Here is a 17,990-nt window from a genome sequence, read left to right on the forward strand (position 1 = left end):
CTACTAAAAATACAAAAATCAGCTGGGTGTGGTGGCACACACCTGTAGTTCCAGCTACTTGGGAGGCTGAGGCAGGAGAATTGCTTGAACCTGGGAGTTGGAGGCTGCAGTGAGCTGAGATTGTGCCACTGCACTCCAGTCTGGTGACTGAGAGAGACACTGTCTCAAAAAAAAAAAAAAGAAAAACAACGCTGGGATGCTGGGGACAATCCACTGTCCCACACACTGAGTATTTAGCATTTTGTTTTTCCTAGAAAGTATTTTTGAGGGTTTGTTTTTAACATTTTGTAACACACATATTAGAACATTCATACATGTTCATAATTTACAAGAATACTCATATATACATATCTATATTTTTTGTTTTGGTCTTGTATTTTTGTCTTCTTGGTTTTTTAAAAAAGATTAATGAACTGATCCGAATATGACTCATCAGAGGGTATGTTGCATCCATTACGGAGGAGTACAACTCTTACAACTCAATCTGCTAGAAAACAAAAATAAGGTTCCCCCTGTTCAATTCAACTCTCACCACCCTTCCAAATAGTACACGGTAAAAACTACTGGACAAATTATACAACACAAAACCTACAATCGCTCTCCTGCCACCATCCCTATCTGCTACATCATCCCCACTTTATTTTATTTTTTAATTTTTTGAGACGGAGTTTCGCTCCTGTTGCCCAGGCTGGAGTACAATGTCGCAATCTCGGCTCACCACAACCTCTGTCTCCCGGGTTCAAGTGATTCTCCTGCCTCAGCCTCCCGAGTAGCTGGGACTACAGACATGCAATACCACACCCAGCTAATTTTGTATTTTTAGTAGAGACGGGATTTCACCATGTTGGCCAGGATGGTCTCAAACTCCTGACCTCAGGTGATCCGCCCACCTCGGCCTCCCAAAGTGCTGGAATTACACGCGTGAGCCACCGTGCTGGCCATTCCCACTTTAAATTACACAAGTCAAGCCACAATTTACCCAGAGTGGGAATCGAGTGGAAACATTTCTTCAACAATCAGTTGTTTATGGGAATCTTCTCATAGGGCTTTCTTTCAAGAAAGTTAAGCTACCTAGAAAGTAAATCCTGAAGAAGCAGAATATCGCTCAAAAACAACTGGTCCACACCTGGGATAAACTATTAGTGTAGCTGCAGGTAAAACAAATTAACTCTCTTCACTGTAAAGCACCTTCCAGCTTTCTATGTATACGCTGCTCTCCAGGGTAAAGATATGCATTTGACATTTCCACACCTATGTCACGCAGGACACGTGATCCCAAAAATTAGTAGAGACTTGTCCTTACAAGCCAAACCAGCTTTGTCTTCCCTGAACACTAAGACCCCAGAAAGGTGACTCAGTCGTTTTTTATAATCCCTTTCACAGCAGATGAACATAGTTAGCAAAACAAACATTAACACAGTAAAAAACAGTAGAGTCAAAAGATTTATAAGATCTAAGGCTATGTTTTTACCTGAAAGATCTTCCTTAAAGTCCATTTTTTGGTTGGAAACGAAGTTGTTGAGCATTCTGTAGGGTCGAGCAGGCACATGTACTTTTTCAGTATGAGCCTTCCCTATTATTATGGTACAAGGAGAGTTTGCATGGCCTGTACTAAATTGACTGTGAACTTCGCCCACAGGCTTCTGTGGAAAATAGGAAGGAGGTAAACAGGACATTAAAGGGTGAATCCACACTGAATGCAAGCTTCCATGACATCCGGATGTGTAAAGCAGCATACAGTGAGGCCCCTACCTTCGGAGTAGCAGGTCTTCTTTGCCTTTTGTTCATTGACCTTTGAGGACCATGTTTTATGAGTTTAGTTTGTGTTTGTTTTGCACCAAGTTTTACTACATCTGCCCATGATTTTGCAACTGTCAAAGGAAAAAGATGATGAAACTTTTCAAAAACTAGCATTCATGAAACAATTCACCTTAATATATGTGTTCTAACGCAAGACTAACCAATTAGATTGGCTTCCGAAGCACCACTTCTTCTTTTGGAACATATCATCTGTAAAATATCATGTTGACTTCGGCTGATAGATGCTCTCTTTGAAGGCAGGTTGCCGCTCTTTCTCCCTCCTCTCTTAGGAACCTCTGTCTGAGATTTGCTGCTGGAAGCAGGGGCTGCTTTGCAGGACCTACGGCGTTGATCACTGGCAACTGGAGTTTTCCTAGGACTAGGAGCTGGAGGGCTTCTAACCAAGCTTTGTGCCTTCACTTCCACATGGATTTCTGAAGTTGACTCTTGTTTTCCTGATGGTTGAGGCTGTTCCTGACAAGACAAAATTGTTGACAAGAAGCTTTAACAAGGATGTAACATCTCTGGAATGACTGATAAAAACCTATTCAATTAAGAATTTCAGCTGTTTAAATCTAGAAGCATCAAATGCTTAAGCCACTGTCTTTCAAGACTATAGTAGAGGTAAGACTGTCTCAGTCATTGAAGGAAAAACAGGAAACAGAAGCAAGCGAAGTCTGAAGTGAGGTCATTTCAGGTAGAAAGGTGGAATGAACGTCCTGATCAGTGAAAGACAAGCAGGATCTGATCTCAGTCCCAGTAAATACCAGCCGTGGGCACCTAGGCCCCGCAGCCCACATGGAAGGAGGGCCGCTTGCCCCTGGGAGCCAGTGTAAAATGGAAAGGGAGCCAGGCATCACTTTCCACTCCTGTTGGGAACAGAAGAAAAGAAAGACCGCCCAGGCCCTATTATGAAGGTTATGAGCTATAGGGTCATGAGTTCCCAGGGGTGTAAAACCCAGGAAGGACAACACAGCAAAGAGAAGCAAATATTCTCAAAGCTGATGGTGTAAAAGCTAGATGTGCCATTGATGATTTTCCTTTACACCAGGTAAATGCCTTAACTATAGCCTTGTAACTCTAAAAGAAAGTAAAACAATCCTCGTGGGTCAAGGTGGTAATATATCCAGAATCTTTGTAATTGGTTGTTCTGACGGTGCCTGCAGGTGATTACGCAAGTGCTGTAAGCATGAGTGTCTGGGAACTTCTGCACGAAAAGGACAACATCAAGGACTCCCCCGACTCAGTCGCATCAACACCATGGTCAGGGACCCAGGGGCTCCTTTGCTGGCACCTGTATCAATGAGCTTTCATTTCGTCTTTTTAAAAACTTGTTTCTTCAAATAAATAAATAAATAAGTAAATAAATAGATAAATAAAGGTCTTCATCATAATTCCACTTGTGTCAGTATTTGGAAAGGAATATGTACCCGGTGTGTGAGCCACTGGATGTGAATGGGAATGCTAATTGTTCAACTCACCTTGATGATTTTCTTCAGGACAGGTGGAGTGTGCGTTACCAGAGACTTTCTTTTGGTTGGGGTTTCTCCCCTTTTGAGAGGCGTATTAGGAGGCAAGTTTTCATCAAACAATTCAGGTCTTAGGTGCCCACCAAAGGACACACGCCTTCTTTTCAAAGGTATTCCCTCACTCTCATCTAAAGTAATGAATACAAACGTGGAAAGAGCAATGAAAAAACACGCTGAGACTAGTGATTTACTTCACATTAGTATTAAACACGAACCAAGTGAAAAGTCATCGAAACACCACCCGCAGCACGCCTCCATTCTTGCAGTCCTGGCGAAGCTAAGCTACTAAGGGTTCCTGAAGGATTGCGGGAGTGGCCACTAAGACGTCAAGTTCCCACTGGACAGTACAGAGGCTTTCCTTAAAATGCTGAAACATTATATGCGGACATAGAAAGGAGGAGTCTGCAGCAGTAGTTTTCACCTTGGAGTAGGGGGACGACAGCCGGAGAGAACTCTCTAAAGACATGCACTTGGACCTCACCCTGACCCACCCAGCGACCGGAATGCATGAGCTGTAAAAACTCCTCCAGGTGGTTCTGAGCTCAGTCCCGGCCACACATTTTCCTGAGCCACCAATTAATGTAAATCCCTTGCCTAAGTAATGCTTTCCCATGAGGAGGCTTGGTGGAACACTGAGACTGATGTTACAGGCCTTATTTTATCGATAGCCTTATGCCCCACCGCTACGGGCCACCTGCAGAAACAGAGCCTAGAGTACGAATACCGCGTCTATGGCCCAGACAACTTTTCTTCTAATAGCCAATCCCTAGGAGTGTAGGAAGCTCCCAAGGAGCTAGCATATCTGCTGTGAAGGTCCTATCTCTGCCACTGCCTGGGTGGCCTTGGGTTGTCCGTTTCCTCATTTGTGACACAGATCTAAAAAGACAACCTAGCCATGGGCACTGCTACTGCACCAAGGATCAAGCGTTCATGTCTGCCAAGCACGTGGAAATCTGCCTGGCATATAGACTCATGGGTACAGTCCAGTGTTTACAGCAAATTGTTTGTAGGACACTCTGAAACCAGAGTATCAACACCTGAGAACTACCACTATGTTCAATGACTTCCAGTGATTTATTCCACACGACCAAACTCATATGATACAGTTGATTGTAGTTCAGAACTCCATGTGAAAAGCAATTATGATTATTCTCTTTTCTATTTTGTGATAGATGGAGGAGAATCAAATATTTTTGGGGCCACCCTATCTCCTTCAATAACCCCTGCTTCATGCTTCCCTGACAACCTCCATCTCCTCTGTCATTTCTTGTTATAATTACCTAGGCCTTCAGCATTCATCTGTCAGTGAACACAGTGTGCGTGTCTGTCTTCTCCCTGTGCCTTACGCGCTTACATTCTCTTCCACAAAGCTAATCACTACTGAATGAAGGAAGATCTCATAGCTACATAGAAGTTGTTCATCTTTTAGAAAAAACAAATTTACAATTAAATAAACTTACTAATGGTATCACCAAAGTTGCTGATATCAACTGAACTAAGACCAGGTAACCCAGAGCACATCTGTCCAGCGGTAGTGTCCGATTTCTCAGGCTTGTTGAGGGAATCCTTTTGGATCTTCCTTTCAACCTGAGTGAGCCACAGAGTTAAAAATGGCTCATTGTGAATTTCAGTTTCTGTAGGCGGAACTTCCACATCTGTAGGAATACTTCCTCCGGTTTTGGAAGAGAGATTTTCTGGCTTAGCGGCAGAGTCAGCTGTGTCTTCAACTTTAACTGGTGTTTGGTTTCTAGTTGAAAGCTTCCTGGGCGTAAGAGTTTTATCACCAGCCTTGAAGCCTTCCCTTTTACCCAGATGCACAGATTCTCTTCCCCCAGCAGTATACCGGTCTTTGTTCTTATGTTTTTGTGGAGAATTTTGTTGCTGTGAATATTGTACAGGGGTCTTCATTTTAGCTGGTTCACAGAGAGGAAAGCTGGCGCCCACAGCCTTGCTGGGACTCTGAACAGACTCCACGTCTCTTCTCTTCCCCTTGCTCTGGTCAAGCTCTCGTTCAGGTGAAGGAGGCTCTGCCATAGCGTGGTCGCTTCCACCAGATTTCGGTCTTGACTTACATGAGACCAATAGTTGGGTCTCCCCCTGTAAACCACCAGCACTTTCTTTTTCTGTTGTGTAATCAGTTTGTAATCCGGATTTTCTACAACACTGTAGAACATTTTCTTTTTGTGATTTTACATCCAACTCTTTCTTCATTGACTCATATAGCTTCCTAAAGGGAGATTCATTTTTTTTGCTATTGTCAAGACATTGCGTAGTGGGAACAGACTTCAATTCGCCGTAATGGCTCACTAATTTTACCCTGGAAATTTCTTTAAAATCCCCGGAAATGGGATCAGCTGCATTTCTGACATTATATCCAGCATGTTCTGAGGAACGAACATTAGGTGTTCCCTGAGCAACACTGTCTTTTGAGTCATCTGCGGTGTCTTCTTTGACATTCTTGTTATGTACCTGAGGACTTCCTGAAACTTTTCCTTCAGTGATTTTTGAATAGGCCTTGGAATCTTGAGCTTTCTCATCTTGGCAATGAATTATGAAATAAGAAACAGAAGTTCAACATTTTCTCAATGATTAACATTTGTGGAATTCAATATTTTAATTGTTTCAGGTTGTCTTAAAGCTAGCTTTTACTTGGCCTATAAATTATTTAATGCCTAAAACTTGCAAGTCTTATGATACTAGAATTATGATTCAAATAAATAAATCACATTAGCTCCAATAACCAGTATGAAATATCACATGCTCTCTAACTATTGAGAACTGAGTTGACAGCTGAACAGGCAATTTTCTCATATCTAGAGTCTCTCTTAAGCACAGCACACCATCAGCCGCCAAGGGCAAACAGTTAGGCATCTGTCTGTTGTTGACATATTAAATGACACCTCCTCCACTTCTGACAGGCTAGACATTTAGCACTTGCATTCTTGCTGCCCCTTCTTTGCCAATATGCTTCGCAAAGACCTGATCTTCCAGGATTCTGGAACAAAACCAAACCACTACTCACCAGGGTCAGGAGAGAAGCTAGATCTTGAGACACGACGTGCTGGCTCCTGTAAGTTGGGAAAATAAGAGCAGTTATTTGCAGGCCTTTCTAAATACTGACAGTCACAACAGTGAAAATATTATTGATTGTTTTCTGGCTGGGCGCGATGATTCATGCCTGTAATCCCAGCACTTTGGGAGGCCAAGGTGGGTGGATCACTTGAGGTCAGGAGTCTGAGAACAGCCTGGCCAATATGGTGAAACCTCATCTTTACTAAAAATACAAAAAATTAGCTGGATGTGGTGATGGGTGCCTGTAGTCCCAGCTACTCAGGTGGCCGAGGCAGGAGAAGTGCTGGAACCCAGGAGGCGGAGGTTGCAGTGAGCAGAGATTGCACCACTGCACTCTAGCCTGGGCAACAGGGCGAGATTCCGTCTCAAAAAAAAATAACAATAAAAACAACAAAAAATTGTTTTCTTTACCAAACCACTCCTATGACTTTTAAAGACTGAGAAATGAGCTCAAGTCAATTGGGATCCAGTGGTCAGGATAAAAGTACTTCTTAGCTGACTCGCTAAAAAATAGTGAGTGATTAATAGGAAACAAACTCGAGGCTTAAAATTACTAAAATCAAACCTTGGTGCGTTGTTATAACTTCCTTTAAAGTTATTTCCCAACATCCTATTGCGGAAGAACCAAAGTCAATATTAAACATCACCTACACTGAAGATCTGTAACCCCCCATGAGCTCAGAACTACTGACGGCTTCATCAGTTTTCTCAGAAATGGACCATAGGACCTGTGGATGAACTGAGGCTCCACTTGGCATGTGGGCCCTCTTGGCTGGTGGATACTTAGGGTGGATCTGAGAGCCTGGATTCACCCTAAGTAAATTCATGGCACAGGCACACATGGTACATTCACAGGTTCTGCAACCTCACAGCCTGGGAGCAGGTGCAGCGCCCCTACCTGGCTCCCCAGAGACAGCGCCCTAACTTTCCTTCATATGGAATTGTTTCTGGAAGGGTGGAAAAACTAAAGAATAACACATATATAAAACTTTTATAAAAGTCTGATGTCCCAAAGGAAGAAAAGCTTATCATCTGGATTATTAAGAAAATATCTAAAAAATATTACCAAAGGCAAGGAATCTAACTTCCTTAATCAATTTCAAGTTTCCTGATACATAACACCTTGCTTCTAAAACTATGTGAGGGATTTTTTTTTATTTCCAATCTGAAATGGAACAAGAATCTTATGACTAAACGATATAAATGAACTATTAATAAAATTATGAATATGTAAAGTATATAATCTCACTTTTGTTGGATGATTATATTCAATAGCCAAAAAATTGCTGTCGAATTGCTGTCATCTTTCCTACATACTCCATTTCAGTACTTACTGTACCACAGACCACTAACAGAACAAACAGTTCCTAGACTGTTGAGGGGCACATACCTAACCCATAGTTCAACTGGCTTTTTGGTTTATTTACTCCCATAGACTAGCAAGTTGCCTGGCGGCTGCAGCGTGGGAAGCCTCAGAAACTGGCTTCCAGCACAGAAACTGATGACCAAAAGGCTCAACATTAAGGCTGTTCCTCTAGGGAAGAAGCAGTACTTTAAATGGCAGAAATGGGCTGGACATGGTGGCTCAAGACTGTAATCCCAACACTTTGGGAGGCCCAGGTGGGTGGATCACGAGGTCAGGAGTTCGAGACCAGCCTGGCAAATATGGTGAAACCCCGTCTCCACTAAAAATACAAAAATTAGCCAGGTGCGGTGGTGTGCACCTGTAGTCCCAGCTACTCGGGAGGCTGAGGCAGGAGAATCGCTTGAACCCGGGAGGCAGAGGTTGCAAGATCACACCACTGCGCTCTAGCCTGGGTGACAGAGTGAGACTCCATCTCAAAAAAAAAAAAAAGGCAGAAATGTTGAAATTCAAGAGTACCTATTGCTAATTTCAGGTGCACCTAAGATAACTCTCCTAAGCCAAGATATTCCAAGGAGCTCATCTGAAACTAGCTTTAGGAGTACTCTAAAAAGTAGAAAAAATATGAACTCTCAGGGCTTATCCTAAGCCTAAATCCCACTAAATTTCGAAACACATGCCAACAATTGTGTTTTAATAAGCTGTACAACTAAAATGCCTCTTCCACACTGATATACTCAAACTATCTAAATTTCCAAGCATGTGCTGACAATTATGTTTTCATAAGCTGTACAATTTGAATACCTGTTCCACACTGATATACTCAAACTATAGGATTCTTTCACATGACAAAGCACAGGATCCCTCTTCTTGTTTCATGGATCGTCTATCAAAATAGAGAAGCATCTTTGGCACTCACGATTTTCATAATGTGATTATTTCAGACACATAAAGATGGATGAGTACAATGACTGGGAGACAAAATGAGCCACCAGATAATGCAATTCCCAAATGCTACCTCTATGTGTTGGGGTTATCCTAATCATGGGCTTGCAAAAGGTTCATAACATACTCTAGTAGACTTTTTGGCCAAAAGTGTAAAACCAACTTAGTACCCTGATTTTGAACAACAAAGAGGAAATATTGTTTTAGATTATTTTAATATGTCTAAGTTCAACTTGTTTTAATACTTTAGTTACATTTTCCTACTAGAACCAGTAACCACCCTCTTTGTAACTGATTTCAAGTAAGAAATCATCAAAGCATACAGAAATGATTTCATATCATCAAAAAGAATCAGAGCCCAAACTTGGCTATTTCTCATCACCTGTTCACGTATTTTTCTTGGAAATTCAGTTGACTTCCTTCCATTCTGAAAACTTTCATTTTCATACCTGCAGTGCATAGAATGACAGACACAGATCCTGATTAAAAATTTATACCCTGGGGAGGAAGTCTCCATATCCACTTAATGTCCAAGGATCAAAGAACAAACTTTTGCGTTTGGTTCAAGATATCACCTTATATAAAGAAATAAATTTAGAGTTAGAAAAGTGCTCTTACACTAAAAACTAGGATTAGTTGCATCAAGTTTGTTTTGAAACACCACTGTCAGAGGTTGGGGACCCAGATTAACCTCTGATCACTGACGACTAGCCCAGGTATGATTTGACAATATTCCCAAGCACCTTCTATGACAGAAGCTAATGCACATGAGAGCAAAGTTTCTTCTAGTTTAAGTCCATGGAAATCATCTGATGGCTTGGAAGGCCAGCCAGGAAGCCTGTAGGTAACTGAGTCTTTCTCACGTTGTGAAGTCACATACTTTAGGGTAAATAAAAAGCTACGCTTACACTACAGGGTAACTACAAAGCTATATCTTAGAACACTATGATCACTTCAGTTTCCCACATACTCAGTCTGTATCTGAACAAGACAGGTACATCTTAGGAAGATCACATTTAGCAAGATACATAATTATCCTGGCAAGCTTCAGTGATCAAGTCATAGAAGCAATCCTTTATTTTGCATAATGAAAACTTTTTGGCCTCAGTGAAATGACCTGATTTGAATTTATAGGCAACCTAAGTAAGATCTGAAGCAGTCAGACATCTGAAATTGTTTCCATGGTACAGAATTCGGAATCAAGTCTCCCTTTCTAAGATTCACTTTCTAATCTTTGTTAGAGGTCTTTAATCATCTGAATTTATCTCAATTTGGATAATATCTTGTTTTGGAAAAATAGTTCAGCTCTCCAATACACATCAAAAGTTTCCTACCTATAGGTGGGGCGTGGTGGCTCATGCCTGTAATCTCAGCACTTTGGGAGGCTGAAGAGAGTGGATCACTTGAGGTCAAGAGTTCGAGACCAGCCTGGCCATCATGGTGAAACGCCATCTCTATTAAAAATTACGAAAATTAGCTGGGCGTTGTGGTGCGCGCCTGTAATCCCAGCTACTTGGGAGGCTGAGGCACAAGAATCACTTGAACCTGGAAGGTGGAGGTTGCAGTGAGCCAAGATCACACCACTGCACTCCAGCCTGGGTGACAGAGAAAGACTCTGTCTCAAAAACAAACAAACAAACAAAACTTCCTACATAGAAGTCTGTATTAAATAAAAATACTCTTTAAAAATGAAGGCAAACTTCCAAGAAGCACAGTAAAATAAATGACCAGAGAATTTAAGTGGTGCATTAAAAAAATAACTATCTAATACAAATGAAGACAATAACAGAGACAGAGATCCACTTAGCAAAATGGATTTTTAAATGACCCAAATAATATGTTGTCTACAAGAGACATAATTTTGATTCAAAGACACAATCCTTTAAAATAAAAGCATGAGAAAAGATATACCATGCAAACAGCAAGCAGAGGGGAACTGGAGTGCTGTACTAACATGACACAAAATCACCTCAGACAAAAATTATTCATAGAGAAAAAGGACATTTTACATAAGGATCAATCCAGCAAGAAGATATTCCAGTTAAACACGAGAGTTCATCTGACAACAGGTTCCAAGAGACAACTTAAAATAAACCATAATAATTATGAAAAGTTAAAATTAAGGGGGTGGGAAAAGTTACACTACACAAGCACTAACCAAAAGGAAATTAGTTTAGCCATATTCATCATCCAAAGGAAACATTAAGCAGAAAAGAAAGCATTGCTAAAAATAGAGGACATCTCTAAATGACAAAGAGTTCCATGCACCAAGAAGACATAATTGTAAGTTTGTACACCATAGTACAGCCTCAAAATACACAAAGCAAAAACTGACAAGAGATAAAAACAAATCAATCAATCCCCAGTAGGTGATTTGAACATATCTCTTAGAATAATAGTAGGGAAAAATTTATCAGAATATAGAAGATTTGAATCTAATGGGAGTGTGTGTATCTGTGTGTGTGTGTGTATATATACACACACGTATATAAATGAAATATCTGAGACACTGTAGAATACAGTTTTCAATTACACAAGGCAGATTAGTGAAATAATTAACCGTATCTGCTCATAAAGCAAACCCTGACACATTTCAAAGACTGGACATTAGTCAAATGTCCATCAAGAATAAACGAACTCTGTATAGTTATGTATATTATTGTATATATTAAACATATTTTTTTCAGTGAAATACTTATGCCATGAGAAGGAACAAACTACAGAGATGCCCAACATGCTATGAATCTCACACACATAAAAGCACAAGCCAGGCACAAATGTATACATTCTTATATCACTGTTAAGGACTTTCGTAAGAACAGACAAAACTGTAGTGTGTTCAGAGATCCATGCTTAGGCAGTGAAATTTGAGACATTTGATATCCTGAAAGCCAAAATGATGGTCTACTTGCTGAGGGAAGGAAGTCGTGATTAGAAAACAGCATTTTAAAATGCTTCTGGAAATGTTCCATATAAGCTGGTGGTATATTAGTCTGCTAGGGCCACCATAATAAAGTCCCACAGACTGAACGCCTTGAACAACAGACATGCCCTTCTCAGTGCTGGAGGCCAGAAGTCCGAGAGCAAGGTGTCAGCTGAATTGGACTTCTCTGTGCCTCTCTCCTTGACTTGCAGATGGCTGCCTTCTTGCTGCTTCTTCTCGTGGGCTTTCCTCTGTGCATGTGTTCCCTAATCTCCTCTCATAATGACACCAATCATCAGATTAGGGCCCATACTAATGGCCTCAAAAAGCCTTCATTGCCTTTTTAAATGCCCTCTTTCCAAATACAGCCTAAGGTACGAGGGGTTAAGAATTCAAAATATAAATTTTGGGAGAGCACAAATCAGTCCTATTATAATAGGTAGTGATCAAAAGGGTGTTCGCATGATAAATTGACCTGTCCATCTTGTTTTGTACCTTTTCCTCTGAGTGCATTTTGCTTTAAAATAAAAAAGAATAGAAAAATCTCATGCAGTTTCACAACACTCGGAAGAAAATAACAAACTCCTTTAGGACAAGGTCAACCTTCCTCTGCATAATTATTTGCACCCAAATCCTTGAATTCCATCACATTTTGTCCCAATTAGTCATCTTCCTAGATCCATATCCTCTTAAATTAAGATTAGTGTTGAGAATGAAAACCTGAAATACTTTGACATCCATGAACATTAAAGAAGAATGACAGTTGACTACGACACTAGTTTACAGTTAATCAGAAGATGACATTTACTGTTAGACCAATCAGCTTTTACCTACCTGAAAGATCGATCAATAATAGTTATTACATCTCCATGTTTTAGCTGTACAGGCTCATCAATAACAGACCCATTTACTTGTGTTGGATTTGTGGAACTGAAATTATGTAATATTGCCTGCAAGTGAAAAGAAGGGGAAAATATGTAACTAATGAACAGATTGAAAGTGAACTAAAAGCTTTAAAAGTAGATTTCCAAAAAACCACTCACCTCCTGCTCAATGATTTCAATTTTGCAGTGTTGTTTTGACACAACAGGAAGCTGGATACGGATATCACATTCAATACCCCTTCATGCAAAAGAAGAAGGTTTTTTTGGTTGTTGTAACTTTTTAAAACATTACCTCAGTTTCCCAAAATAAAACACAATTTGACTAGAATGTTTGATCTGTAAACATAATTGACATAAAGGAGTAACAAAATGGGCAATGTAAACGATCTTGCATTTTGCAAAGAACTTTTGGAAGTATTAATCATGTAACTATTAGATCTTTAAAACAGAGAGTACATGAAAATAAGGGAAAACACTAGAATACAAATTGAATTACCTTTTATATAAAAAGCTATACTTAAAAGACACAAATAAAGGAGTACTTACATCAATTTTGGAAAATGACTATTTTTTAATACTCTGTGCTTTCTCAAAAACGTTTGTTTGTAATGTTAAATATGTTTAGAGGTTTAATCATCCCCAAATGTGCTTATTTTATGCTAGCACTTTTGTGCATCAGTTTCTTCATATACAATAAAGAGATTACATCATGTGATGTTCAGACAATTAAATGGCTACATCATGTGATGTTCAAACAATTAAATGGTTGTACATGTCACTAATTTGCCTAGCACATAGTAGATGTTCATTATGGGTGAGCTTTTCATTGTTGTTTTAAAACTACACTGAATTTACGGACAGATTCAAAAGTCTCTAAATAAAAACACTAACTTGCGCGCAACAAAAAAAATCTAAATTCAACTTGTTTTTCCACAGAAAGCTAACACCACAGCAAAGTAGCGGAAGAGACAGTTCCTAAACCTACACAAACTAATAATCAGAACAGTTCATTAGTAGGTTGCTGGAGTCTTCAGTGTGCCTGTTCTAGCCCGTGATCTTAAAAATTTGAACAAATTATGGAATGGCCTGTCTGTTCTCCATCTGAACCTTTGGCGTCTAAGAACCTCTCATCCTACCCAGGTCATGTGCCCAAACACTTAGGAATTAGTTTCTAAGTTATAAAACCTTGCATGAAAATATATTCAAGGACTACTGTATGAAAAGCAAAAGGACTGCCACTTAAGATGAAATGTTTGTATTTTTCCTTTTTAAGAGAAAGGTATGTATGGAAAGTGAAAAGCTACCTTAACCCCAAATAAAATAATTTGACTTTAAGGTAACAGGACATCTGAGCAAAGGAGAGACTATCCCCTACAACTGAGAATTTGTTTGGCAGGAGGACGACTATGGGTGGATGGGTGTTTCTGAGCTTTGGCACCTGTATTGTGGGGGCTGCCCTGAGCCTGGTAGGTTGTCCACCCTGACCTCTCCTTCGCGATGACAGCGCATGTCCCCCTCCTGTATTGTGACATGGAAATTCAAATGACTCCTGGAAGGTAAGATGACCCTCCTGTGAGAACCACTGCTCTCAAGCGATTGCAAATCGGTGGCTCCAGCTGGTGTTTCTACTGACCCTTGCTAGAATGCTAGGTATTGATCACACCCCCTGGGTAGTAAGTAACAAGACAGTCCTTGCCTTTGGGGAGCTCAGCCTAGTGGGAGACAAACCCACAACTCACCCATGAAGCTGTGGGATGGGAAACACAAGTTTTCATGCAAGGCTTCCTCGGAGGTGACATTTCACCTGATGCCCGAATGATGGAAATCACACAAGTTTGGGGAAGGGGAGAACTTTCCCATCATAAACTTCCAAGTGTGTAAGAAGTAACCAAGGTGAACAAGGGCTTGGAATGCCTTAGGCGGGAGGAACAAGGTAGGGATGGGATTGGGAGGATGGGGTGAGGCCGGGATGGGATTCAGGGCCCAGACCACACAGGAAGTGACCCCTTCTCAGACCTCTAGTGGGACACATGTCAGAGGCTGATAGGGGCATTGTTAGCATTTTGCCTGTTATACAGGGACTGTGTTATTACCACCACCAAACGGGACAGCAACATAAGAGGAAAAGTTCTCAAATTCCAAGCAGGAAGACTTTCTGTCCCATTTTCCTATTGCTGCAAAGAGCCAAGAGGCAAGTGTATGGCTTCTTTCCTCCATTCTCTCAGGGTCCCCAGTGGCCAGTGATGTCCACTGTGGAGGGACCCGGGGGCGCACAGTGTCTTCAGACGCCTGCCTGAAGCCAGTGAGGTATGAAGATCATCTACATCTTTATCGCAAGATTAGAAAATCGATTTTTAAAACTGGCTTGATTTTTAAAACCACTTAAACATACAAACACTAGCATCAAACTTATATTTGGCAAAACAAACAAAACACAACTATGTCAACTTAGTAACGAATGGGAGAAGCACCAAGGAAAAGTGACAGCAGGACCCAATCCTAGAGCGCGTTTCTGGACCGTGTACTGTGACTAAGATATTTTCCTCTTTCTCAGCTAAAATGTCCGCGCGCGCCCGCGGGGCTCACCTTCCAAACAAGCAGGTACTGAGGCTCAGGGGAAAGTGGGGACCGTCGACCCCGCTCCTTTTGATAGTAACCAGGCGTCTCGTGGGCCCCATTTTCTAAACAAGAAGTTGAGTATAATCCGTAGGGGAAGGCCAGGTACCAAAACGTTTGCAGAAGCAAATTTACAACTCTTCCACTGCAAAAGAGGTGCGGGTTACTCTGATAGCAAAGGAGCTAAGAAGAGCCGCGTGCCCAATCCACCTATCCCCGGCCACACAGGCGCACACCGCAGCTAGCCAGCGGGGACCCCAGCACAATCCGACCGCAGCCCCTGGCGCCCCAAAGACCCGCGGCCGGAGTGCTGTCGCCAGCGCCTGCGCCTCCCGGGAGCTTCCACCCAGACGCCCTCGCCAGAGCCCAGGAGCGGTCGGGCCCAGGCCGCGCGTCCGTCCCCTGCCCGTCCCCGCGGAGCTCGGGGTTCCCCGCGGCTCAGCCCTCGACCCCGGACAGCTCCCAGGCGTCCAGGCCGCAGCTCACCTGGGACGATTCGGCCCCCAAGGCCACTTGTCAAACCACCACTCGTCAAGTTGCACACAAAGTCCGCCGCAGGAGGAGCCGGCGCCGCACTCACCTTCACCTGGTAAGCTGCGCCCGCCACGCGCCGCACACACCCAGCCGCAGCCCGCCGGGCCGCGCTCGCTCCGCCCCGGCCTGCAGTCCCCGCTGCTCCCGCCGCCGCCCCTGACGGGGACCCGGTGGCCCTACAGGTTACGTCCCCGGGCGCCCGGCTCTAGGGGCTCCCGCCGAGTCCTCCCGCCCGCCCGCCGCGTCCGCCCGCCACTTCCTTCCTCCAAACCGGCGCGCCCGCCCAATTCAAACGAAAACGGAGATTCAAATTCTGGCGCTAAGCGCTGCGATTGAACGGGAGAGCGCGGCATGGAACCAATAGGAAGGGCGCCAGGGAGTGGGCGGGGAGGGGGGGCGGAAACGGGGCTCCTGGGGCGGGGCTGGCGTGTCCGCGGGCGGGCCATTCATTCATCTGGAGGAAAATACCTGGGTGCAGCCCGGGCGAGGGCGGCTGGCGGAGGGCAGAGGTGGAACACGCTCCCACCGAGATAACCCGTCCTGCCATCCTTTTCTTAAAGGACCAAACACCTGGGACACTATAACGTTACTCATTGCCAGGAGATTTAAAACTGTTAAAAATTGCAAACAGGCGGGACACGGTGGCTCACGCCGGTAATCACCGCACTTTGGGAAGCTGAAGCAGGAGGATCCCTTGAGCCCGGGAGTTCAGAATCAGCCTGGGGCACCTGGAGAGAACCAATCTCTAAAAAAAATTAGCCAGGCATGGTGGCGCGCCTGTAGTTCTAGCTACTGGGACAGTTGAGGTGGGACGATCACTTGAGCCCGGGCGGTCGAGGCTGCAGTGAGCTGAGATGGCGCCACTGCACTCCAGCCTGTCTCAAAAAAAAATTGAAACCTTCCTCTTCAGTGCATACATCTTACCAAACACAACCAATTATATGGTTTGGTGTGTTTGGTGTGTCTTTTCCAGCTATACGTGTATTCTCTTTTTCAAAAGCACAGAAAAAAGATCATAACATACACAACACGGTTCTATACTTTGTGTTCTCTGCTTTTAAATATCCTGAGGCTATCTCCACAGAGCACATTCTCGCTTTTACTCTGATGGCTGCAGAGCACTGGGCTTCGGGAAACCATAATTTACTTAATCTTTACTACTGCCACATATTTAGGTTTACAATGTTTTGTTATTAGAAAACATTCTTCAATTAAAATGCCTTGTGCATGCCAAGATGGGTGAATCCTAAAATAATTATACACAGGATTCTATCGGGGTCTGCTTCAGTTGCACTGATGGCCATGTGGGCTCAGTGGGCCACCTGGGGTGAAGTAAATGGAGCCCAACCATGGTTTTGGTGACAACCTCCCTACAGCCCCATCTCATCTCCTCCAGCCCCCCAGCAACCCTTGGAGCTTGGCTTCCTTGATCAGGAGCAAGCGTTCTCACTGTGTGGAGGGGACCCCTAAGGGCTTCCTATTCCTTTCAGGGGAGTCCATGAGGTCAAAACCATGTCTCTAATGGCCCTCAGTGTTACTTGCCCTTCTCATTCTCATGCTCCCAAGAGTGTGGGGTGCGGTTCTGCAAATACAGAAGCAGTGAGGAGACTCCCACTGTCTCCGTTTCAACCAGGTATTACAGAGATTTGCAAAAATGTGAAATAAAGTGCTGTTTTCATTTTGTTGTTGTTGTTTTGGATAATGCAGATTTTTCTCCATAAAGATAAGTTATTGGTGTTAGCATGAAACAGGTGCATCACTATCTTAAAATGAATCAACAAATGAATATTTTAAAATTCCTTAGCCTCAACTTAAAATATATAAATATAGCTAGATATAACCCATCCACATTCACAAAACTTCCTGGTGGTTCTCAGTAATTCTTAAGAGTATAAAGAGACCACAAGATTGAAAAGACTGAGCCCTGTGCTCTAGGGCAACTACAAAGATACCAGCTGCTGATGGAAACAGAGAAACTGGGAAAGCAACATAAAAGCATAGGACAGCAACTCTAAATTGTATGGGCCAAGTTTGACGTAGAAAAATTCAATGCAGGGATACTATTACATAAATGTTTTAGGGGCATGAGTTTCCATGTTCTCCCCATTAAACAATCAAACAAAGCTCACCACTGCATAACCCCATAAAATACAACTTTTCTCATCCTAATTACTGCTTGTTTCCAGGGACAGTTCTTCCACCCTCATGGATGCAGCCTAATTAGAATTAGAAGGTACTAGGCCAGGTGCAGTGGCTCACGCTTGTAATCCCAACATTTTGGGAGGCCAAGGTGGGTGGATCACTTAAGGCCAGAAGTTCGAAAC

The 17,990-nt window shown here is 42.7% G+C and overlaps 1 protein-coding gene across 2 annotated transcripts in view; it reads right to left on the minus strand.

The window, feature by feature from the left end:
* Positions 1 to 15,913, minus strand: part of MKI67 (marker of proliferation Ki-67) — a 30,994-nt gene extending 15,081 nt beyond the window's left edge. The window contains exons 1-11 of one of the 2 annotated variants that reach the window (XM_025396537.1): positions 15,619 to 15,913; positions 15,103 to 15,277; positions 12,676 to 12,754; positions 12,467 to 12,582; positions 9,092 to 9,158; positions 6,352 to 6,397; positions 4,790 to 5,866; positions 3,282 to 3,457; positions 1,962 to 2,274; positions 1,753 to 1,871; positions 1,472 to 1,643 (exon numbers count right to left, since the gene is read on the minus strand). In XM_025396537.1, the coding sequence (XP_025252322.1) occupies positions 1,472 to 1,643; positions 1,753 to 1,871; positions 1,962 to 2,274; positions 3,282 to 3,457; positions 4,790 to 5,866; positions 6,352 to 6,397; positions 9,092 to 9,158; positions 12,467 to 12,582; positions 12,676 to 12,754; positions 15,103 to 15,194 (2,257 nt within the window). In that variant the 5' untranslated portion in view covers positions 15,195 to 15,277; positions 15,619 to 15,913. The remainder of the gene's footprint in view (positions 1 to 1,471; positions 1,644 to 1,752; positions 1,872 to 1,961; positions 2,275 to 3,281; positions 3,458 to 4,789; positions 5,867 to 6,351; positions 6,398 to 9,091; positions 9,159 to 12,466; positions 12,583 to 12,675; positions 12,755 to 15,102; positions 15,278 to 15,618) is intronic. The other variant, XM_025396538.1, reaches the window with a different exon arrangement.
* Positions 15,914 to 17,990: the final 2,077 nt, after the last annotated feature.

This window comes from Theropithecus gelada, chromosome 9, assembly GCF_003255815.1.
Source record: "Theropithecus gelada isolate Dixy chromosome 9, Tgel_1.0, whole genome shotgun sequence".
NCBI lineage: Eukaryota > Metazoa > Chordata > Mammalia > Primates > Cercopithecidae > Theropithecus > Theropithecus gelada.